The sequence below is a fragment of the Hyperolius riggenbachi genome, chromosome 3 (assembly GCF_040937935.1).
Source record: "Hyperolius riggenbachi isolate aHypRig1 chromosome 3, aHypRig1.pri, whole genome shotgun sequence".
In the NCBI taxonomy this organism is placed as follows: domain Eukaryota; kingdom Metazoa; phylum Chordata; class Amphibia; order Anura; family Hyperoliidae; genus Hyperolius; species Hyperolius riggenbachi.
The window spans coordinates 378,640,072-378,664,358 of NC_090648.1; the positions used below are offsets into that span (position 1 = coordinate 378,640,072).

At 45.4% G+C, this 24,287-nt stretch overlaps 1 protein-coding gene across 1 annotated transcript in view; it reads right to left on the minus strand.

Annotated features, from left to right (window-relative positions):
* Positions 1 to 2,416: 2,416 nt before the first annotated feature.
* Positions 2,417 to 24,287, minus strand: part of USP18 (ubiquitin specific peptidase 18) — a 72,414-nt gene continuing 50,543 nt past the window's right edge. The window contains exons 8-11 of the mRNA XM_068273684.1: positions 7,638 to 7,799; positions 5,965 to 6,096; positions 5,593 to 5,642; positions 2,417 to 2,465 (exon numbers count right to left, since the gene is read on the minus strand). Of these exons, the coding sequence (XP_068129785.1) occupies positions 2,417 to 2,465; positions 5,593 to 5,642; positions 5,965 to 6,096; positions 7,638 to 7,799 (393 nt within the window). The remainder of the gene's footprint in view (positions 2,466 to 5,592; positions 5,643 to 5,964; positions 6,097 to 7,637; positions 7,800 to 24,287) is intronic.

Consider the following 24,287-nt stretch of genomic DNA (forward strand, 5'->3'; position numbering starts at 1 on the left):
CAAACAGTTAACTGTTTCCAGGCTGTAGCAACATACAGTGAACAGGATAGGATCTGTAAAAAAAAAAAAAACTCTCCATGTCAGTCTGTGTCAGTCAGTCTATGCAGGCATTAAGTAAAGCAAGGGTCTTCTCCCTCCCTTGCATATAGAGTCATGAGACACAGGCTGGGGTCTGGAATGATTTGTCTGTGATCTGTCCACACAGTAGCACCAACATTTGGATAATCTGCTCTGCTCAAAACCCTCTGATTTCTGTTTGTGATGTTTACATTTGTTTCCTATTATTGCTGAACTAGTTAGCCTTAACTTTATTACCCGTGTAAAGAAAAGAAAAAAAAAAACCATACAAACATCGATTTTTCTCACCCAAATGGGCCCCACCAGCCAACCACCGTGCCCCCTTTGTGACCCCCCCCCCTCCAAAATTTGAAGCTGGAGCCGCCACTGTACATGCTGTGAGTTATCTTGTCATGTCACGCCGCAAGAGTAAGTGTGAAAGCCCCCATTGAAATATAATTGCATCGCGTTGTGATGCGATTTTATTTTCCAGTGTGCGGTGACACAACAGAGTGTGAAAGGAGCCTCACTGAATAATCACCCACATACATTTGCATTGTGCCAGCAGCAATGTTAGTGGCCTGGTTAAGGTTAAAAATTAGGCCGAAGAAGCTTAGGACAACTCTTAAACCCAAATTCAGCCAAAACTGTTTTTTATGCTAGTTTTGAATACAGCGATGGAAAGCTTAATTTTTTGGGGCATTTACTGTTGTCAGTGTTCCCATAAGGGGAAATATCCTAATTTCCTGTTCAAACAGGAATGGCGTAAATCTCTTTAATTAAAAGAAACCAAAAGCTTTTGATAGAGCTTTTAAAAATGCTCATCTCAAGCTGGAACCTCTGGCTTCTCAGGAACAGGAAGTGTTTAGATTTCTCCCTACAGGGTAAGAGGAGCCCAGACATCAGTAACAAACTGGTGATTGCTCCAACCCTTCCTTACTCTATCGAAAGTTTGAAACAGTTAAGCAATGGGATTTAAACAAGATTGAAGTTTCTGCTCAGAGACAGAATTTAAGTGATAGTTACTTTATTCCTACCTCACTGACAGTGATCAAACCCTCACACCAAGACCTGAAGTAGTGATCTCATAGCCCTGAAAATAAGAATAAAAAAAAAATACTGTAGTTCTTGCACTATATGAAACCTGCTCGACCACAGTGAATGGTATAGGCTAATTTTCAATTGTGATAAGCTACACCTAGCCTGATCCGGGGATGATCTGTCAGGCCTGGAACCCACTAGGAGCACTTTTCTGACCGCTTTGTGATTTGAAAAGCTCTCGCTAATGTAATGCTATGTGTGTGATCCCACTTGAGGGATGTGATTTTATACAAATCTCCTATAGCATTGCATTGGCAAGAGCTTTTTCAAATTGCTAGAGCTTAGAAAAGGCTGCAAGTGGGTTTGAGTTCTCAGGCCAGAGGGAGCGATTTGAAAACTCTTGCTAATGTAATGCTATGGGTGTGATCCCACTTGAGCGATGTGATTTTAAAAAATTCTCATAGTATTGCATTAGCAAGAGCTTTTTCATATCACTAGCAATTAGAAATCGCTCCTAGCGGGTTTCTGGCCTTATGCTGGATACACACCATGAGTTTCCGCATCGCTCGCGTCCGTCGATACGCGTCAATTCGATTATTTCCGAGCATTTCCGAGCGCATTTCGATTATTTTTACGTCGAATGCCATGTAAAGTATGGCAAATCGACCTAACGATCCATCGAACCGCGAATCGGACATGTCAGAAATAATCGAATCGACGTGTATCGACGTACGCATCGAACGCGGAAACGCATGGTGTGTATCCAGCATTAGGCTGATTGAGATTGCCTTATATCTATTTCAACTCTGACAGCCCGAGATAACAATCCGTGTGCTTCATGTACTGCCTTGCAATAAGCACTGGGTATGCCTGGAGCCCCGTAACCCACCCCAGTAAGCATCTATATCCTTGTTCCAAAACTGCAGCCCATCAGAACTCTATAAATCAGCTCTGCATGACTGTGCTGGTCTAAAATACTCAAGTCCATTGAATAGCCCTCTGTCTGCATCCTTCTTTCATCTGCCACACATCTTCCCAGAAGCTGTATTAAATGAAGAGCAGAGGATACCCTGCAGCTAAATACTACTAATGTGCATTTCCTCTGTCCATCTCACATATGAATGCCTTACTAAGATTATTGCACTAAACATGATTATGTAACATGGAGCATCTGAACTAGCCTGTGTCAGTCACATGACTAGCGCTAAATGCTTTTCCACATAAGTCAGAGCAATTCACATTCTGATGAAGGAATTCAGTTACATTACTGTCTGTGTATGAAGCAGTACATGGATAGCAGCTCCTCCTTTGCTCTGTGTTACTCTGCTTCACATTGTACATAGACCAGTAGACAGGCCGTTACACCCCTGCAAAGGAACAGAAGAGATATTAGTCCTGTTCCAGATTCAGGTCTGGAGTTATAAGATGATTCACAAACCTTCTGTCTTAAATTATCCCACTTTTTTTGCTTATTACCCCAACTATAACATATACTGTATATACTCGAGAATAAGTATAGAGGCCCCACGTGTCCTGAAGGGTGTGAAACACGTGAAACAGCTGTAGACAGTAGGGGCTTACTGCTGTACATGTTCTATGTGGCATTGAATAAAAGAAGACTTGCTTGGAGAGTGCCAGAGTCCGTGCATTTTCTTCTGGTATAGGTCTAGAAATTTAGTTCCGACTCACTTAATAAAAGTATAGGGGTTGACTTATACTCGAGTAAATAGTTGCTACACTTGGGGGTCTGGAGCAGTTGTTGGCTGCACTTAAGGGACAGGAGGGGTTAATAACTGCAACACTGTATGCAGTGCAGTCATTAACCTCTCCTGGGCCCCAACTACAGCCAATAAGTTTGCTTTGTAGACTTATACTTGACTTAATTTAAAAATTCCAGCTTAAGAGGGTAGAATATTGGAGTCGACTTATACACAAGGTCGACTTGTATTTGAGTATATACGGTACATTCAAGCACCCAACAAGCTGCAAAGTACTAAAACAAGACAATAAAAGTTGCATTGAAGATAAATTAAGCAGGAACAACTTACGTAGAGTGATTTTTTTCTAGATAAGAGTTTGATATATATTTGAATATTCAGTGTGACTAAAATATTATTACACCGAGTCATCTCAACATTGATATTAAAGCTGAATGCCGCTATCGCTAACAGTGGTTAGGAACCATGCAAAGATGTTGGCCGGATAGCCTGCTCATGTGACAGCTATTCTGGCATTCGGAATGTGACACTGACTGAGGGAATGCTTGAGAACTCCCAATGAGGAGTTGGACTAGTCCAAAAGCTGCCATCAAGAGGTTCAAAGGCGTTATATGAAAATATCTACTGTAAGTGCCAGCTTCATAGGAAAAAAGTGAATTATAGTTAATTCTAGTCTGAGACAAATGTACATGTTACATGTGTAAGTGCACATGTATTTATTGTTAGTGGTTGTTGAGCTGGGTGCAAGAGCTCCATCTCTTTGAACCAGATGTAAAGACGGTTTCATTGAAACTACATTGGTTCTGATGCAGAAGGTACACAGATTGCACAGAGGTTGTGCTATCTTAGCCTTCTTTATTCCAGGGATAACTGGCTTTGACCTGTACTTTTGTATCTTGGAATTTGTTATACATTTTATTCATTATGTTACATTTGTCACTGTAATTACTAGGTCTACCAATTCTGTATTTTGCAAAAGTGTCTATTTGATGTATATGTTACAGCCAAAACCAGAAATCGGCCAATTCTAGAATTGGCCGGCCGTTTCTAGAACTGGCCGATTAGACGTCGGCCAAAGTCCAAAATGCTGTGAATTTCTGACATTGGCCGGCCAGTTCTAGAAACGGCCAAAGTCAGTCGGCCAAAGTCCAAAACGCACAAATCCCAGCACCATGATTGGAACTTCCTCTCTGCTCTGAAAGATACAGCATAATAATCTTTTTTTAAGAAAAGCATTTCTTAGTTACAGCTGATACAAATCCTGCAATAAATCTGCAGTGTTCCTACGTCCTGCTTTCTTGGGAGCAGACATATTGTTAACATCCTGTGCTTTTAAATTAGCTGTTCTGCTGTGGCAGTCAGGTGACACAGAAGAGAGATCAAATTACAGTGGTGATTAGTCAAAGATGAGGGGGGGATGCATGGCTGGGGGTGCTTTGCATGGTTGTGGGTGCTTTGCTGGGGGCTGTGCATGGCTGGGGGGTGTTTTCTGGGTGCTTTGCATAGCTGCGGGTGCTTTGCTGGGGGCTGTGCATGGCTGGGGGGGGGGGGGGGTGTTTGCTGGGTGCTTTGCATGGCTGTGGGTGCTTTGCTAGGGGGCTGTGCATGGCTGTGGGTGCTTTGCTGGATGGGGGGGGGGGGGGGGCGTGACTAGTGACAGAGGAAGGGGAATTAGACAGGCTAAACTCTCTAAATTAGACAGGTGAAACTCTCTAAATACATACAGGGTGCTTTTCTAGGTTTTCCTTTTACCCTGTCCAAGAGTTCAGGTCCACGACGTGGAGAGCTGTGAGGGCGGAGGTGGAATCAGCTGCAGCCGGCAGCATACAGGTCAGCCCCTGGTCCCTGCAGGAGAAGTGTGAGGAGGACTTCGGTGAAGGCGGCAGCAGCCAGGGACACAGCGGGAACAGCGCATACTTGAAGAGCACTGCCGCTGAGCAGAGCGGGGATAGATGGAGCGGCTGAGCGGGAAAAAGTTGGAGAACGAAGGCTGCAGCCGGCAGCATACAGGCTAGCCCCGGGTCCATGCAAGAGAGGAGTGAGGAGGAGGATGACTACGGGGAAGGAGGCGGCAGCAGCAGCAGGGACACAGCGGAGAACTGCAGCTGAGCTTGCAGCAGTGGGGAGAGGTGAGCTTCGGGACTTGGCTGGCCACGTTAAGTCACAACGCATTCTGGCCGGCCAAAGTCCGAAATTCATAGATGTTTCTTACTTTGGCCGCATGAGTTGGCCACTTCGCATTCTGACCGGCCAGAACCCGAAGTGGCCAGACTTTAGGTTCTGGCCGTAACATATACAATCATCTGTATTACTATGTACCCCATGTTTGTTTCTTACTTTGTACAGTGCCACAGAATATGTTTGTGGTTTATAAATCAATAATAATACTACTTCAGGTATTCTTAGTATTGGGCTTTATTACGTGAGTTTTTAGGGCAAGCATTTTCTAAGTTTGGGGTTGGGGTGCAGGTTAGGGTTTGGAGCTAGGAGAAGGACTGCTAGAAACAGAGGGTAAATCGTTTTTTTTTGTGTGGGGGTACAGTCTACTGTAGGATGGAGTGTTAGGATATAGGGGCAAAATAATTAGATAGGGATGTATGAATAGTATTTTATTCTGAGATGACATTATGCCAGAGTAAAGTATGATTGGGATGCAGTTGGATACCCAATTGTCACCTGCGGCATGTTGACAGCTCTGGTGTTGAAATTAATGGTTCCAACTATTAAAATGCAGAACAACATGAACGCCCTCCCCCCTCCCTTGCAACAGACTTACCAGTGGAGAGAGGAGTTTCCGAATGTACATTTCACATCATCCCAAGACACCTGCAGCACAACAAAGAAGAGCGATGTTCAATAAGATGCTAATAAGTCCAGCTTGTTAGTATGCAACTTAAATTAAAGGCAAAAAAAAACCCCAGCAGGGAGTGCATTTGATTGGCCAAATTCCATACTGCAAAGAATTAGCATGCAAACTGGAATTAGCATATCATTCACCATCTCTAATTTTTACTATTAGCTATAAAGTTTACCAAGTGGCATTCTCTATGGACCCACAGGTCTCCTTCACAATGCATGTTCTGCACAGTATTTAAAGTGCATACGATCATTTTTTACTTTTAGAACATATTTTTGAATGTTGCCCCACCTTACAGATACTGGAGTCATTGAAGAAATACCACTGTCGATCCTTGTGGCTGTTGATATAAGCACAGAAGTGCCCAGAGGCAGCAGTACCCGTGTGTGCCACAACAGCAAACAGGTGATAACTATAGCTCGGCTGAAAAGACAACAAACATGATTTCTAAAGTTACCACTATGGTCCTCAGAGCTCAAGTAAGGAATACACAAGGGTATACTTTTGGCCCTAATTTACTCATCTCTGAATATCCCCACTGGGGCTATTATAAGTGATGCACCAAACCTGGACTGTACTAATTAACTGACTGCTAGTTAGTGATTAGGATTTTCTACCCTCACACAGGTTATATTATATCATAACAGATGATACAAACAGTTTGAGGCAAGCCTTGCCTTGTGTCGAGCTAACATGAAAATGAGAACCTGCGATTTAAATCTATTGTTCACAGGAAGTGATACATGAGTTTCCATGGAAACCAGAAATAATAGGAGCTACACAACAATATGTTAGCATGCTTATTTCAAATGGCAACTCAGTCACATACAGTATCAATGCAATTTTTTGTAAATGGATGCACTTGACATCATATACTGTTATAGTTGCCTTGATCACTCGCACCACTTCCCCTTTGTTCTTACTGATCTCAAATAACCTGTCTGTATTCCAACATGTTTGCACAGCCTCCTTTTTGAGATGTCACAGGAGTTCATCTCTATTTCTCATTTTATCTCTTTACTTTATTTTTTATTCTAGTCACCCCTCATTTTTCTTGGGCTCATTTGATATTTCTCTCCAATTGATCTCTACAGCACACATGTTTTTTTTTTTTTGCATTAACTGAAGCCTTTGTACATATACCTTGCTGCAGCTTTTTTAATGCAAAGGTATGCTGTGCAAATCGGGAACTGCATGTGCTCAAACCTATTCAGCTAATAAGCTTGGTCTTCGGTTGATCGCTTTTGGACACCTCCACCCCACTGGATGGAGAGCGGACAAACACCTTTGAGCACTTGGCAGCGTGCTCCTGTGCTAGCCCACTCCATCCGCATCACATGGTGGCTTTTTGTATAGAGGTGGGAGTCTGCAGCCAATTATATAAGAAATGCTTGCTGAGGGACGTAGCTCATTAGCATCGGCAAGAGAAGTTAAGAGTTCGCTTGCTTTTGATTGTGTATTAACTGTGAATTGCATCAACACTTTATTGGGATATAAATGCTCAACTGTGCCAGACTTCTTTCACACCTCAGACTTTATCAACATCACATACTGTATGGGTAATCCAAAATAAACGTATACCATCTATACTAAAAGAATGCATCATAATCACAATTTAGTCCAGCTGGTCAAATTTACTGTATCAAAGCCAGTTACAAAATGTTTTTTCCCATTAAATGTCCAGTCCATCTATACTTCTGTCCTACAAAACTGCACTTCAGTAGGTGCTTTGCTGGGTTGTGGGATGCACTCAGTCACACCTTTTACTCCTCCTGGCAGAAAGCAGACTTTTAGTCAGTTTATGCACCTGATCTCCATTGTCTCACTACAGAGATGTGAATAGGGGTATGGTAGAAGGAAGGGAAGCTGTGCACAAACACAAGCAAGCAAAGCACAATGTCATCCCTTCTGGATAGTGAATTTACTGTCCTGTAGCATATAATTTATCACACCAGTAGTTGTACCGTTTTGCATTCCTCTGACGGAAGCTGCTCCGGATCCAGAACTTCCAGGAGATCCAGAACCAGTGGGAAAGAGACAGTCCTATTTACCTTATCCATACTTTTCTGACTAAGGCGTTTCAAGTGTATGCTTAAAGTGCGTGGCAAAGATCGTAGCTGGGTCACCTGAAATACATAACTGCTTAATAGCACTCACAATGCTGTATAGAGATCACCGATAAAGTCACATCACTCTCCGCCACTTAAAGACTATACTCTAAAATACTCACCACAGTCACACACTGTTATTATTTTAAATTACTATAGCTCTGACATACAGTATTCCATGGTGTTGTTGAGAAGATATCAATTATACAGTTGAATCACTCTCTTATAATCTAACGTTCCGGGCAGAGTCAGACACTATAATAATTATACAAAGGGAGGAACACAAGAGCCCACTATAGTGTAGTATGTACTGGTATAAGGATGGATAATGTAAGGTAAGTAAATTTATACTCAAAAATCAGTGTTACCAGTAGGCAACCACAGTCAATGCAGGCAGGGGCGTAGCAATAGGGGGTGCAGAGGTTGCGACCGCATCGGGGCCCTTGGGCCAGAGGGGCCCCGGAGAACCCTCCCTCAACCACAGTATTAGCTCTCTATTGGTCCTGTGCTCATAATAATCACTTCTATAGATACTTTGAATAGTGGTAATCACTAACAAGCTGCTTCCCATTCCCTTCTTGCACCTCTGACACTGTAATTGCCATTGGCAGATTTTGGTGCGCCGTATTAATTGTTATGTATAGAGTGCTTGGGGGGCCCCATTGTAAAACGTGCATCAGGGCCCACAGCTCCTTAGCTACGCCACTGAATGCAGGTGGGAGATTAGACCTGTCCCCACTCAGGATTAAGATGTCATTCTCCATAGATGAGACAAATAGGAGGTAACACCCCTCCACCAAGGGCGGACTCCGATAACTTATAGAGAAAACAGAGGCGCCAAGAGAGTAAAAATAGCTAAAATGGTTAAATGTTGCTGAGGAGGTAGTGGTGGAATTACCTCCTTTAATGAAGACCCAAACCAAACATTTTTTTAATTCAAAATATTTAGTTGCACCACTCTGACCCATACAAAGATAAATAAACACTCCTTCAAGCCTATGAGCATTTCAGTGCGTGCTTTTTCATCTTTCTCTTTTCATACCTAGGGTTAAACAGGTGGCAGCGATTAGCAATTCCTCCTTTGCCGGACACCTCCTACTCCACCAGTCTGCCGGATTCTGTCCCGGCAATATGAAAGGAAGGGAGGGGTTCCTCCAATAAATGTAAAATATTTTATATTTGTAATCATGCAGCTGAAAAAAGGCTGCTATTTATTATAATTTAGAAAATAGATTTTATTTCTGAAATATTGTATTTTTAATTTGGGTCCACTTTAAGAAGACACACAATCACTGTTTAAATTTGATATCACAGAAAATGTTTTGATCCACTCCAAAAACAGTGCAACGCGTTTCACAGGCAAAATCCCACATCATCAGGCAATAAAAAGGAGCAAATAACAGCAATAAGTCACAATATCGCCAGCACCTTTTCATAGAGGCACCCTCACAATAACGCCAGGCACCGCTTCACAGAGGCGCCCTCACAATAACGCCAGGCACCTCTTCACAGAGGCGCCCTCACAATAACGCCAGGCACCTCTTCACAGAGGCGCCCTCACAATAACGCCAGGCACCTCTTCACAGAGGCGCCCTCACAATAACGCCAGGCACCTCTTCACAGAGGCGCCCTCACAATAACGCCAGGCACCTCTTCACAGAGGCGCCTGGCTTTATTGTAACTTATTGCTGTTATTTGCTACTTTTTATTGCCTGATGAGGTGGGATTTTGCCTGTGAAACGTGGCAAAATTGGAGTGTATCAATACATTTTCTGTGATATCGAATTTGCACAGTGATTGTGTGTCGTCTTAAAGGAGGTAAGTCCACCACTACCTCCTCAGCAATTTGTTAACCATTTTAGCTATTTTTACTCTCTTGGCGCCTCTGTTTTCTCTATAAACTATAATAATTATACACGCGGTCCCATAAACTCTGTATTAATGTAGAAATACAGCAATTAAAAACAAATTAGGACAAAGGACAGGCTTAATTTAGTGTAAAAGAGGTTTATTACTGTATAAAGACGTGTAAAAGAATTTATGCATCCTGCAACTCTGGATTTTAACATATAGTATAAAAAATGTTTACTTGTTGTTTTCAATGTGCTGTTAATTATCTTTCAGATACTTACAACAGTTTATACAATACTGTAACATGTAACAATAAAAATATATAATACAAACAGTACAATACATTTTGTACATGAAGACAATTTTGTTTGTATGTATGTATTAAACATTGAATCTGGAGTGATTTGTAGTAGGGGACTGTCTGTACATTTATATAACTATGGCATATTCCACAGTGCTGTACAGATATCTCAGATCCATTCACACTGGTCTCTTCACTAAAAGAGCTTACACTCTAATGTTTCCTCCCTATTCACATATTGTAGTTAGCTAACCACTGATAATATATAAAATTGAGCATACATCATTTTCTCCAACATGACCTACTGTGATAGACACAAAATACTGCAATTCACTTTCGAGCAAAAACATTGTTCAATATGTCACTCATTACAGGTTTAAATATTCAATCAGTTAAAACATATATACGAGGGTCATCCAGAAAGTGGACAGCTTTTTTCAGTAAATGAATTAGGGTAACACTATATTATGTATAGTGTAGACAAACTGGGCCCAAACCAATTCACTTTTTCTCCTAAGTTTTCTCCTTTTAAATAACTTTTCAGCATTCTGCAATTAAAAAAAGTACCAAAAAGCAGGGGGTAAAGTACTGATAAAGTTCTTTTCTTGCTTGCTGGTGGATTCTCAGGATTTTTTTTCTTCAACTAAACTCTGACACACAACTAACCTAACTGTGCACCCCCAGCCTTCATCTCCTCTTCCCAATACTCAAGGTCTTCACAGTCAAAGCAGGTGATTTCAGCATTCAACGCTCAGTGCAGAGCATCGAAGCTGGGCACAGCTATAGCTCTATTGCCATAGTGCACGTCCCGTGCAAGGGCAATTCGGGATTTCGGCAATAGTTACGCTTTATAGAGGGAGAATAGTATTTCACATCGCCAGGAATTTGAGCGGCAGCCATCATTCAGATCACCCTGTGCCCAGCTCACCGGTGGCGTTGTAACACCTACGCTTCATAGTGGGTTCATGTGATACCACCATTCAGCCTAGGAGTACAAAGCACATGGAGCCAACTTGGCTCCTGTTGGCACTGGTTGTCCTGCCTTCTCCACTCCAACACCCCATGCTACATCCCAGGAACCCCCATCTCTCCCACATTTATGGATATTTGCAACCCTCCACCACCCATATATTAGGGTCCACCGTCCATGGCAATAACTGGAGAAGGGAAGGTGTAAGTGGCTGTGTGCTGCAACATCCCTTCCTTGCCCTGACAGCAGGACAGCAATTCACTACAATAAATTGGCAGCCTGTCTTCAAGAGATAAGAGAAAGCTCGCTGGCAGCTCCAGCATGATGACTTCATAACAGTCATAACCTATTCAGTAAGAAATCCTTGGGCAAGACTTCCTTAGGGCCCTTTTCCCCTAGTAATCACAATCGCTAAATGCCAGTGATTGCGATTATACATACGGAATGGACTTGCACTGCAAAATCGCTCTCAGAATCACTCCAGAAAGCAATTGCCCTTTGTAGAAAATCAAATTGCAGTAGTGGAAAATACCTACCGTGATTCCTATGTTAAAGTAGCAACCCTAGCGATTTAAAAATCACTAGCTTTTGCAATTTTGCTGAATCGCAGTGCAGTGGAAAAGGGCCCCAACACTGCAGGGTGTACTCTTTAGCGTGCCTTTAGTGGCCGCAGCTCTTGAGTACTTAGAGTCCAACGCGCTTTTTGAGACCTATACAAATGTTAAGATTATTATTATATTAAGATTATTATTATATTATAACTTTGTCCATCCTCTGGAGCCTACATATCAAACTCTGGCCCACAGTGCCATAAAATCTTAACCACTTAAGGACCGCCCCCAGCCGATGGGCGGCGGCAAAGTCCGGGCCCAAACGACCGCAATACGCCCATCGGCGGGGGCGGCTGCGGGAGTGGCTATGCGGCGATCGCGTCATTCGTGACGCGATCAGCCGCCGGGGACTGGCTCCGCCCACCGTTCGCTGTAACCCGCCGGCCGTTCGTAAGTGCCGGCGGGTTACTAGCACCCGGATCGCCGCTGCACGTATGTATAATAGGCTTTGTAATGTATACAAAGCCTATTATACTGGCTGCCTCCTGCCCTGGTGGTCCCAGTGTCCGAGGGACCACCAGGGCAGGCTGCAGCCACCCTAGTCTGCACCCAAGCACACTGATTTCCCCCCCCCCTGCCCCCTGATCGCCCACAGCACCCCTCAGACCCCCCCCTGCCCACCCCCCAGACCACTGTTTGCACCCAGTCACCCCCCTAATCACCCATCAATCACTCCCTGTCACTATCTGTCAACGCTATTTTTTTTTTTAGTCCCTAATCTGCCCCCTACTCCCTCCTGATCACCCCCCACCCCTCAGATTCTCCCCAGACCCCCCCCCCCCCCCGTGTACTGTATGCATCTATCCCCCCTGATCACCTGTCAATCACCTGTCAATCACCCGTCAATCACCCCCTGTCACTGCTACCCATCAATCAGCCCCTAACCTGCCCCTTGCGGGCAATCTGATCACCCACCCACACCAATAGATCGCCCGCAGATCCGACATCAGATCACCTCCCAAGTGCAGTGTTTACATCTCTTCTCTCCTCTAAACACCCACTAATTACCCATCAATCACCCCCTATCACCACCTGTCACTGTTACCCATCAGATTAGACCCTAATCTGCCCCTTGCGGGCACCCAATCACCCACCCACACGCTCAGATTGCCCTCAGACCCCCCTTATCAATTCGCCAGTGCAATATTTACATCTGTTATTCCCTGTAATAACCCACTGATCACCTGTCAATCACCTATCAATCACCCATCAATCACCCCCTGTCACTGCCACCCATCAATCACCCCCTGTCACTGCCACCCATCAATCAGCCCCTAACCTGCCCCTTGCGGGCAATCTGATCACCCACCCACACCAATAGATCGCCCGCAGATCCGACATCAGATCACCTCCCAAGTGCAGTGTTTACATCTCTTCTCTCCTCTAAACACCCACTAATTACCCATCAATCACCCCCTATCACCACCTGTCACTGTTACCCATCAGATTAGACCCTAATCTGCCCCTTGCGGGCACCCAATCACCCGCCCACACGCTCAGATTGCCCTCAGACCCCCCCTTATCAATTCGCCAGTGCAATATTTACATCTGTTATTCCCTGTAATAACCCACTGATCACCTGTCAATCACCCCCTGTCACGGCCACCCATCAATCACCCCCTGTCACTGCCACCCATCAATCAGCCCCTAACCTGCCCCTTGCGGGCAATCTGATCACCCACCCACACCAATAGATCGCCCGCAGATCCGACATCAGATCACCTCCCAAGTGCAGTGTTTACATCTCTTCTCTCCTCTAAACACCCACTAATTACCCATCAATCACCCCCTATCACCACCTGTCACTGTTACCCATCAAATTAGACCCTAATCTGCCCCTTGCGGGCACCCAATCACCCGCCCACACGCTCAGATTGCCCTCAGACCCCCCCTTATCAATTCGCCAGTGCAATATTTACATCTGTTATTCCCTGTAATAACCCACTGATCACCTGTCAATCACCTATCAATCACCCCCTGTCACGGCCACCCATCAATCACCCCCTGTCACTGCCACCCATCAATCAGCCCCTAACCTGCCCCTTGCGGGCAATCTGATCACCCACCCACACCAATAGATCGCCTGCAGATCCGACATCAGATCACCTCCCAAGTGCAGTGTTTACATCTCTTCTCTCCTCTAAACACCCACTAATTACCCATCAATCACCCCCTATCACCACCTGTCACTGTTACCCATCAGATTAGACCCTAATCTGCCCCTTGCGGGCACCCAATCACCCGCCCACACCTCAGAACGCCCTCAGACCCCAGCCCTGATCACCTCGCTAGTGCATTGCTTGCATCTATTTCCCCCCTCTAATCACACCTTGAGACACCCATCAATCACCTCCTGTCACCCACTAGCACACCTACCCATCAGATCAGGCCCTAATTTGCCCCGTGTGGGCTCCTGATCACTCGGCCAAACCCTCAGATCCCCCTCAGACCCCCTTCCGATCACCTCCCCAGTGCATTGATTGCATCTATTTTCCCCTCTAACCGCCCCCTGAGACACCCATCAATCACCTCCTGTCACCCCCCTAGCACTCCTATCCATCAGATCAGGCCCAAAACATCCTGTCATCTAAGAGGCCACCCTGCTTATGACCGGTTCTACAAAATTTGCCCCCTCATAGACCACCTGTCATCAAAATTTGCAGATGCTTATACCCCTGAACAGTCATTTTGAGAAATTTGGTTTCCAGACTACTCACAGTTTTGGGCCCGTAAAATGCCAGGGCAGTATAGGAACCCCACAAGTGACCCCATTTTAGAAAGAAGACACCCCAAGGTATTCTGTTAGGTGTATGATGAGTTCATAGAAGATTTTATTTTTTGTCAAAAGTTAGCGGAAATTGGATTTTTATTGTTTTTTTCACAAAGTGTCATTTTTCACTAACTTGTGACAAAAAATAAAATCTTCTATGAACTCACCATACCCCTAACGGAATACCTTGGGGTGTCTTCTTTCTAAAATGGGGTCACTTGTGGGGTTCCTATACTGCCCTGGCATTTTAGGGGCCCTAAACCGTGAGGAGTAGTCTAGAAAACAAATGCCTCAAAATGACCTGTGAATAGGACGTTGGGCCCCTTAGCGCACCTAGGCTGCAAAAAAGTGTCACACATGTGGTATCGCCATACTCAGGAGAAGTAGTATATTGTGTTTTGGGGTGTATTTTTACACATACCCATGCTGGGTGGGAGAAATCTCTCTGTAAATGGACAATTGTGTGTAAAAAAAAATCAAACAATTGTCATTTACAGAGATATTTCTCCCACCCAGCATGGGTATGTGTAAAAATACACCCCAAAACACATTATACTACTTCTCCTGAGTACGGCGGTACCACATGTGTGGCACTTTTTTGCACCCTAAGTGCGCTAAGGGGCCCAAAGTCCAATGAGTACCTTTAGGATTTCACAGGTCATTTCGCGACATTTGGTTTCAAGACTACTTCTCACGGTTTAGGGCCCCTAAAATGCCAGGGCAGTATAGGAACCCCACAAATGACCCCATTTTAGAAAGAAGACACCCCAAGGTATTCCGTTAGGAGTATGGTGAGTTCATAGAAGATTTTATTTTTTGTCACAAGTTAGCGGAAAATGACACTTTGTGAAAAAAAAACAATTAAAATCAATTTCCGCTAACTTGTGACAAAAAAAAAATCTTCTATGAACTCACCATCCTCCTAACGGAATACCTTGGGGTGTCTTCTTTCTAAAATGGGGTAATTTGTGGGGTTCCTATACTGTCCTGGCATTTTAGGGGCCCTAAACCGTGAGGAGTAGTCTTGAAACGAAATTTCTCAAAATGACCTGTGAAATCCTAAAGGTACTCATTGAACTTTGGGCCCCTTAGCGCAGTTAGGGTGCAAAAAAGTGCCACACATGTGGTATCGCCGTACTCAGGAGAAGTAGTATAATGTGTTTTGGGGTGTATTTTTCCACATACCCATGCTGAGTGGGAGAAATATCTCTATAAATAGACAATTGTGTGTAAAAAAAATGTCATTTACGGAGATATTTCTCCCACCCAGCATGGGTATGTGTAAAAATACACCCCAAAACACATTATACTACTTCTCCTGAGTACGGCAATACCACATGTGTGGCACTTTTTTGCAGCCTAACTGCGCTAAGGGGCCCAAAGTCCAATGAGCATCTTTAGGCTTTACAGGGGTGCTTACAATTAGGCACCCCCCAAAATGCCAGGACAGTGAACACACCCCACAAATGACCCCATTTTGGAAAGTAGACACTTCAAGGTATTCAGAGAGGAGCATAGTGAGTCCGTGGCAGATTTAATTTTTTTTTGTCGCAAGTTAGAAGAAATGGAAACTGTTTTTTTTTGTCACAAAGTGTCATTTTCCGCTAACTTGTGGCAAAAAATAAAATCTTCTATGAACTCACCATGCCTCTCACTAAATACTTTGGGATGTCTTCTTTCCAAAATGGGGTCATTTGGGGGGTATTTGTACTATCCTGGAATTTTAGCCCCTCATGAAACCTGACAGGTGCGCAGAAAAGTCAGAGATGCTTGAAAATGGGAAAATTCACTTTTGGCACCATAGTTTGTAAACGCTATAACTTTTACCCAATCCAATAAATATACACTCAATGTTTTTTTTTTTTATCAAAGACATGTAGCAGAATAACTTTCGCGCTCAAATGTATAGGAAATTTTACTTTATTTGAAAAATGTCAGCACAGCAAGTTAAAAAAGTCATTTTTTTGCCAAAATTCATGTCTTTTTTGATGAATATAATAAAAACTAAAACTCGCAGCAGCAATCAAATAGCAGCAAAAGAAAGCTGTATTAGTGACAAGAAAAGGAGGTAAAATTCCTTTAGGTGGTAGGTTGTATGACCGAGCAATAAACCGTGAAAGCTGCAGTGGTCTGAATGGAGAAAAAGGCTCTGGTCCTTAAGGGGCGAAAAGACTGTGGTCCTCAAGTGGTTAAAACAAGGGGGAGTCCTTTCTGTAAGGGCCCGTTTCCACTAGTGCGGTGCGGAATCGCTGCATAGCACCGCTGACGAAATCGCATGCGGATGCGATTTCGCATGCGTTTTTGCCGCGATTTCGCATAGGCAGGGTATATGCGATTTTAACCATGTCACTGCCTGTGTCATTTAACATTACTTTCAATGCGAAATCGCATGCGAAATCGCAGGAAAAAACGCATGCAAAAAACGCATGCGATTTCCCTATTAAATACTTTGCTTGCGATTCGCCTGCATTCCACACGCAGGCGAATTCTGCAGGCTCTACCGTGCAGAAAAATCCTGCACAGAAAAACGCAGAAGAAAACTGACAAGTGGAAACAGGGCCATCCACTTGTATTGGTTATGCGAATCCGCATGCGGATTCGCTCTAGTGGAAACGGGCCCTTAGTGTATCTATCACACTTACTCCACCCAATGCCCCTTGCTTCCAAGTCTCTCGCTCTCTGCCACTCACCCTTTTCCTGCTGGCTGTTTTTTCACTGTGTGTGTGTCTTCCTTTTTATAAATTGTCAGCATGTCTACCCTTATTTTTTTCTGATATTAATTTAATAGACAATTGCATTGTTAATTAGTTGTTATTTAGGCTCATCTTTGTATTTGTGTGATTAAAGTGAATGGGAACCGCATTTTAAAAAAATGAGACAGATACTTACCCAAGGAGAGGGAAGGCTCTGGGTCCTATAGAGCCTTCCGTCTCCTCTCGTGGTCCCCTCGTTCGAGTGCTGGGCCGCCCGGTAGCAGTATTTTTACTAATTTAGTCAAATACTGCTTTACCCGGCCGAAGGAGGCTTCAGAAGTCTTCAGGGAGCCCGAGTGCTCCTGAAGAAGGGCGTCCCTGTACTGCACCTGCGCAAGCACACTCTCTTGCACACTCACGACCTCCTCCGCACAGACCGTGATCAAGCTCTGTCTGGGAAGAAAAGAGGCGGCGGCGTATGCTTCTATGTTACCACCACATGGTGCTCCAGTACCACCATCCTCAGTACAATCTGTTCTCCTGATGTTGAGTTTATAGCCATAAACTGCAGGCCACAGTATTCCCCAAGGGAGTTCACCTCCATCGTTCTCTTTGGGGTCTATATCCCCCCTGACGCAAACACAAAGAATGCCCTGAGTGCACTCAGCGACAGCATCACCAAGTGGGAAACTGCCTACCCGGAGGCTTTCTTCATCATCCTGGGGGACTTCAACAGCGCAAACCTGCGACAGGAGATGCCCCGCTACAAGCAACACATCTCCTGCCCCACCAGGAACCGCAACACCTTAGACCATTGTTACACGACCCTTAAGAATGCGTACAAGGCCACCCAAGGTGCTGCACTGGGAAACTCCGACCACAGCCTAATCCACCTCATCCCGACCTACAGAAGGCACCTTGAAACTACAAAGCCCGCCATAAAGACCGTAAAAAGGTGGACAGCCGAGGCTAAGATGGAGCTACAGGCCTGCTTAGAATGCACCGACTGGTCGACTCTAGAGGCACCCTCCCTGGAGGAATGGGCGGAGAACATAACCTCCTACATCAGCTTCTGCGAGGAGATGTGCATCCCATCAAAGACCTTCAAGATCTTCCCGAATAACAAGCCGTGGTTCAACAGCAAGCTGCGCCGACTCCGAAAACTCAAGGAGGTGGCGCACAAGCACGGCACCCCGGACGAGTTCAGAGGCGCAAAGAATGCCCTAAATCGTGAATTGCGCGCTGCCAAGAGGGCCTACTCTGACAAGCTGGGTTACCTCCTCCAGTCAAACAACCCACGCGAGGTGTGGAAAGGCCTCAGAGCAGCTACGAACTTCAAACCATCCCCCCAGCAAGCAATCCCCAGCACATCACTGGCCGAGGACCTGAACAGGTTTTACTGTCGGTTTGAAAATCATCCCAAGCAGCATGCCAAACCAACACCCTCGACAAAGCCCTCCCCGAAGGTTCAGGCTGACCTAGTGCCAGCAGCGGCCCAGGTCCAGGAAACAGATGTTCTCCATCACCTCCGCAGACTCAATGCCAGGAAAGCAGCTGGCCCAGACGGCGTGTCGCCAACTTGCCTAAAAACCTGTGCAGACCAGCTGGCCCCCACGCTCACCTCCCTTTTTAACAGGTCCCTGGCGGAAGGCAAGGTCCCCTCCTGCCTCAAAAGGTCCACAATCATACCAGTTCCTAAAAAGCCAGGCAACACAGAATACAACAACTTCAGACCTGTGGCCCTCACACCTATAGTCATGAAGATCCTTGAACGTCTGGTTCTTGCCCACCTGAAGTGCCTCGCCAGCCCTCTCCTCGATCCACATCAGTTTGCATACAGGGCCAACAGGTCTGTGGATGACGCCATCAACATCAGTCTGGCGCACATCACGGAACACCTCGAAAGACCAAACTCCTACGTTAGGATCCTGTTTCTGGACTTTAGCTCTGCATTCAATACAATCTGCCCTAACATACTGATCGACAACCTGTCACACCTTGGAGTCGACTCCACACTCTGCGCATGGGTAAAGGACTTCCTCTCAACAGGACCCAACAGGTGAAGCTCGGTAGCTGCTTCTCCAGTGTGAGCACCACCAACACAGGTGCTCCACAGGGGTGTGTTATGTCCCCTCTCCTGTTCTCACTGTACACCAACAACTGTACTTTCTCAGCTGACTCCGTAAAGGTCATTAAATTTGCGGATGATACCACCATTATTGGGCTCATCGGCGGGGCGGGGGAACACGATTACCGCAACGAGATAGAGAGAATCTGCAAATGGTGCGAGGCCAACAAGCTCGTCCTAAACGCAGCCAAAACAGTGGAACTCATCTTAGACTTCAGGAGACACCCCCCCACACAACAACCAATTCTTATCAATGAGGTTGAAGTGACCAGGGTCTCTAGTGTCAGGTTCCTGGGAACAACTCTAACGAGCGACCTAAAATGGGCGCAGAATACCACCAAAATCCAGAAGAAGGCTCAGCAGAGACTATTTTTCCTGCGCCAATTGAAAAAATTTGGTATGCCTCAGGAGCTGCTGTCCAGCTTCTACACGGCCACTATTGAAGCTACTCTCTGCTCCGCCATTATTGTGTAGTACGCAAGAGCAACCACCAGTGATAAGTATAAGCTTCAGAGAATCATTAGCTCAGCGGAAAGGACCATTGGCTCTCCTCTGCCACCTCTTGACCTCCTCTACACCACTAGAATGAAGACAAGGGCTAATAGGATCTCCCAGGACCTATCCCACCCAGGCTGCCGCTTCTTTAAGCTCCTTCCCTCGGGCCGACGCTACAGGACCATCCGCCCAAGGACTAACAGGCGCAGAGACACCTTTTTTCCCCAAGCAGCCCTCCTGCTGAACTCCTGCCTCTCATCGGCAGGCAAGCTGCACTCGGGTCAAATTAGCCCGGCCGAGGCACACTGAGCCCGGGCCAGTAATTTAACCCAGCTGTCACCCTGGTGGGTGATCTGGGTAGAACTCTACTCTAAGGGCCGAATGAAGTTTCTTCTTATACCTTAAGCAGCACAATATCCAAACCCAGAGGACTTTCTGATCACGAGCGAACCACATATTGCACTGTATGTTACTTGCCTGTCTTGCTTACCTTGCTTGTATCGTTGTTATTGTCTTATGCCTGTCTTCCTTGTATTATTGTTATTGTCTTATGCCGATCTCTGTCTTGCTCTGTTGCTACTGCCATGTGAACCACAACCAATTCCGGGTACGACCTTGGTCGCACTTGGCGAAATAAAGATTCTGATTCTGATTCACGCCTGTGTAGTATGGAGCCGCAAGTCTTCAGGAGGACACGGCTCCCGAAGACTTCCAAATACCCTTTCGGTGGGAAATTGAAACAGGGGGGGGGGGGGGGAGCCAGCACAGGATAGAGAGCACTGAGAGAGGAGATGGAAGGCTCTATATGACCTAGAGCCTTCCCTCTCCTTAGGTAAGTATTTGCTTCATTTTTTTAAAAATGCGGTTCCCATTCACTTTAAAACCACTTAACGACAGCCTAACGTCGGCGGGTCGTTAGTGGTGTAGCATGTAGAGCCCACGCAGCACCGATCATTGCAAAATCCCCTGGTCCTTAAGTGGTTAAGCACAATTGATTTGTGTGCCTTGTTTTTTTTTTGTTTTTGTTTTTTTTTGTAAAATAACTTTTTATTACATTTTTATACATAACAACAATGTATAGAAGACAGAAATAGGAACATGCATAGAAATTCTCATCAGAAATTCATGTATAAAATACACATAGAAGATCTAGAGGAGTCACATTGAAATACAGAATGATAAGGTCACTACAGAGAATATTATTTCCACGTAGACAATGTAAGGGCATTACATAGAAATTTATGATAACTGGAACCAGATTGATCCATAGTATTATTTCAAACTGACCAGAGTGACAATTCTTCAATATTGAAGACCAAAGAAATTTCTATTAAACAAATGTTATCTTCATCGATAATATTATAATGCTATGCACCAATGGATAACTATTAAATTCCCTTAGAGAAGAGTAACAGATATAAAGGGAAGGAATGAGAAGGGAAAGAGGAGAGAAAGAGAAAAGGAGTGGTGCTCAAACAACCCACAGACCCAGGCTCATCTTACCCCTGCCCAATACCCTCACAAGAGTACAGGATTGTGTTTATTAATATAAGAGAACTGTAACGATCGGTGTCAGCACACAGAAAGAATCTGATTATTGGTGATCTGCAGTATCACCAAGAATACAGATTATACCTGATTATTGATGATCTGCAGAATCACCGATAATCCAAGTATAACTAACCTCTGGACACCTTTATAGTGTGAGTGTTTGGTGCAACAGTAATGACTTTGAGTAGGACCACCCGAGGCGCAGGTGGTCTTTGGCAGTATGGAGGATACCACTTTTTGGGAAGTGAAAAAACCTTCCAGCAGCCTGAGACCTCCAAAGGGGTGGAGTCCCAGGCTGAAAGTAGGAAGGACCTGTGAGTGAGTGACACCTGAAAGGTGGATGTCACTAGCAGGTCTGGAGACTATCTCTTTAAGGTGAGAGATAGCTCTCAAGGTCGGGCAAGCCAGGTCGGCAACACATAGACAGACAAAGTACAGAGACAGAAGGCTGATTCGGTATCCAAAGGCAGGCAGGGTTTGGCAACAGATAATCAGATATGCATAGTGTAACGAACGGTGGAGCACAGAGAGGATCTGATTACCGGTGATCTGCAGTATCACTGGGAATACAGATATATACCAGATTATAAGTGATCTGCAGTATCACCGATAATCCGATATTCCAGCTAACCTCTGTACACCCGAGTAGAGTGTAGTGTTTGGTGTAACAGTAACACTTAGAGGACTGAGCCTCAGAGCAGTAAGGAGTACTGCACGGATTCCTTTCGAAGACTCTCCAAAACGGGAGGAGTCAGGCAGAGAGTAGGAAGGATTATCTGAGAGTGACACTCCGGAGGAAGTGTCACTAACAGGACGGGGAACAGGGCCGGCGCTACCATTAAGGCAAAGGAGGCAGCTGCCCCAGGGCCCCAGAGCTTGTAGGGGCCCCCAGTGGCTACAAGAGGAAAAACAATTTTTTCAAATCGGCCTTATAGTTTTTGAGAAAATCGATTTTAAAGTTTCAAAGGAAAAAAAAAAAGAACATTTAAAAACCTGCTGACTTTAATGGTTAATAGCAAATCCACCTTAAATGCTATAAACCCTAAATTTGCAGGATATGTTAAGGAGATCATTAGGAATAAGAGGAAAAAACAATTTTTCAAAAAGACCTTATAGTTTTTGAGAAAATGGATTTTAAAGTTTAGAAGAAAAAAGTATAGTTTTAAATGTGGTAAATGTCACTTTTAGTAGCAAACCTACCGGTAGTGTAATTTTACATGCATCAAACGAAAGCACAATAAATTTCCTGACGGGGTTTCCAGGGGGTCTATACGCAGCCGCAGCGCTTTGGCCAGGGATCGCTATACAGCCGCAATATGGCTGTATGAAGATCCCTGGCATTTTTTCCTATTTTCCCAATTTTTTTTATGTTTAGAGTGTGGGATTTTTTTTTTTTTTAATTATGTGGGGTCCGCCCTCCTGAAACTTTTTAACCCCTTGTCCCCCATGCAGGCTGGGATAGCCAGAATGTGGAGCTCTGACCGATTGGGACTTCACACCCTGACTATACCAGCTGCAAAAAAGGTCCCCTAATGCTGATTTTTGTTCCGGGGTATATGTTGGGGGGCCCCCCAGGTTTATTTTGCCCTGGGGCCCCATTGTTGCTTAAACCGGCTCTGACGGGGAACCGCCTCTAATAGTAAGGTCGGTTCTCAAGGTCGGACAAGCCAGGTCGTAAACACACGGACAGATAAAGTACAGACTCAGGAGGCAGAGGCGGAGTCTAAGGTACAGGCAGGGTTCGGCAACAGGGTATCAGATATATCGAGGTACAAAGTCAGGAGGCAGAAGCAGAGTCTAAGAACGAGCCGGGGTTCGGCAACAGAGTATCAGAATGGCAAGGTACAAGATCAAATTTCAGGAGGATAGTCAGGCAGGCAAAGGGTCATAACAGATAATCACAATCAAACTAGTACTTTAAGCTATCAACAGAAACTAGCTAAGTGTAGGATTACAGCTCCAGCTGGTCCCGGCACACTTAAGGATCTGACTAAGGGTCTGAGTGCTCCCACGGTGTGTTCGCAACGCCAGACAACCAGCAACTGAACAGCCGGCAGTATATATACACAGGCATCTCTCCAGCACCTCCCTAAGTGCTGGACCAATGAGGAGTGGAGCCAGAGTCAGCTGACCAGCCTGGTCAGCTGACTCACTTCTGACTGTCATATATTCTCTGCCCCAGTGCGTGCGCGTCACTCTCAACGCTGGTGGAATATGAGTCCCAGCCACACCAGCACTGTCCCTGATATCCGCCGCGGGAGCCGCCGCACTGCACGCGGCGGCCTTTCCGCGTTCACCACTGCTCATGCGGCATGCGGTGGCTCCTCCACGCTGCGCCGCCATGCTGGATGCGGAAGCAGCCGCCCCGCTCTGAGAGCAAGCGGCTGCTCTTCCGCGCTTTCTTACAGTGTCCCTCCCTGACCCTTTTGACTCTTGAATGCCCTTTCCAAATTACTCTTCACCATCCCCCAGATGTCTTTAAATGCCCTCTGCCAGGTTTCCAGGGTAGGAAACGGAGACGAGACAACTGGCAAAGGGGAGAACTTGGGCGACCTCCCTGTCACGATCTGGAACGGAGAAAAACCAGAAGAAGAACTCTTCAAATTATTTTGCGCAAATTCTGCAAAGGGCAGTAATTTGACCCAGTCATTCTGCGCCTCTGCAACGTAGCATCTCAAAAACTGCTCTAATGACTGGTTGACCCTCTCCGTCTGACCTTGGTCTGTGGGTGGTAGCCTGACGAGAAGGATAGCTTCATGCCCATTAAGTGGCAGAATGCCCTCCAGAATCTAGAGATGAATTGGACTCCCCTATCAGACACTATGTTTTCCGGAATGCCATGTAGCCGGAAAATGTGGATGATGAATAGGTCGGCCAATTCCTGGGCCGAGGGGAGTCCTTTTAAGGGCACGAAATGGGCCATCTTGCTGAAGCGGTCAACTACTACCCAAATGACCGACATGCCCTCAGACCTGGGAAGCTCACCCACAAAATCCATGGACAAGTGGGTCCATGGTTCACTCGGGGCGGGCAAAGGCTGTAAGGTACCGACAAGTGCCACCCGGGAGGGCTTACTTTTTGCACATATTGCACATTCCCTAACAAACTCCTTGCAATCAACTGACAGGGAGGGCCA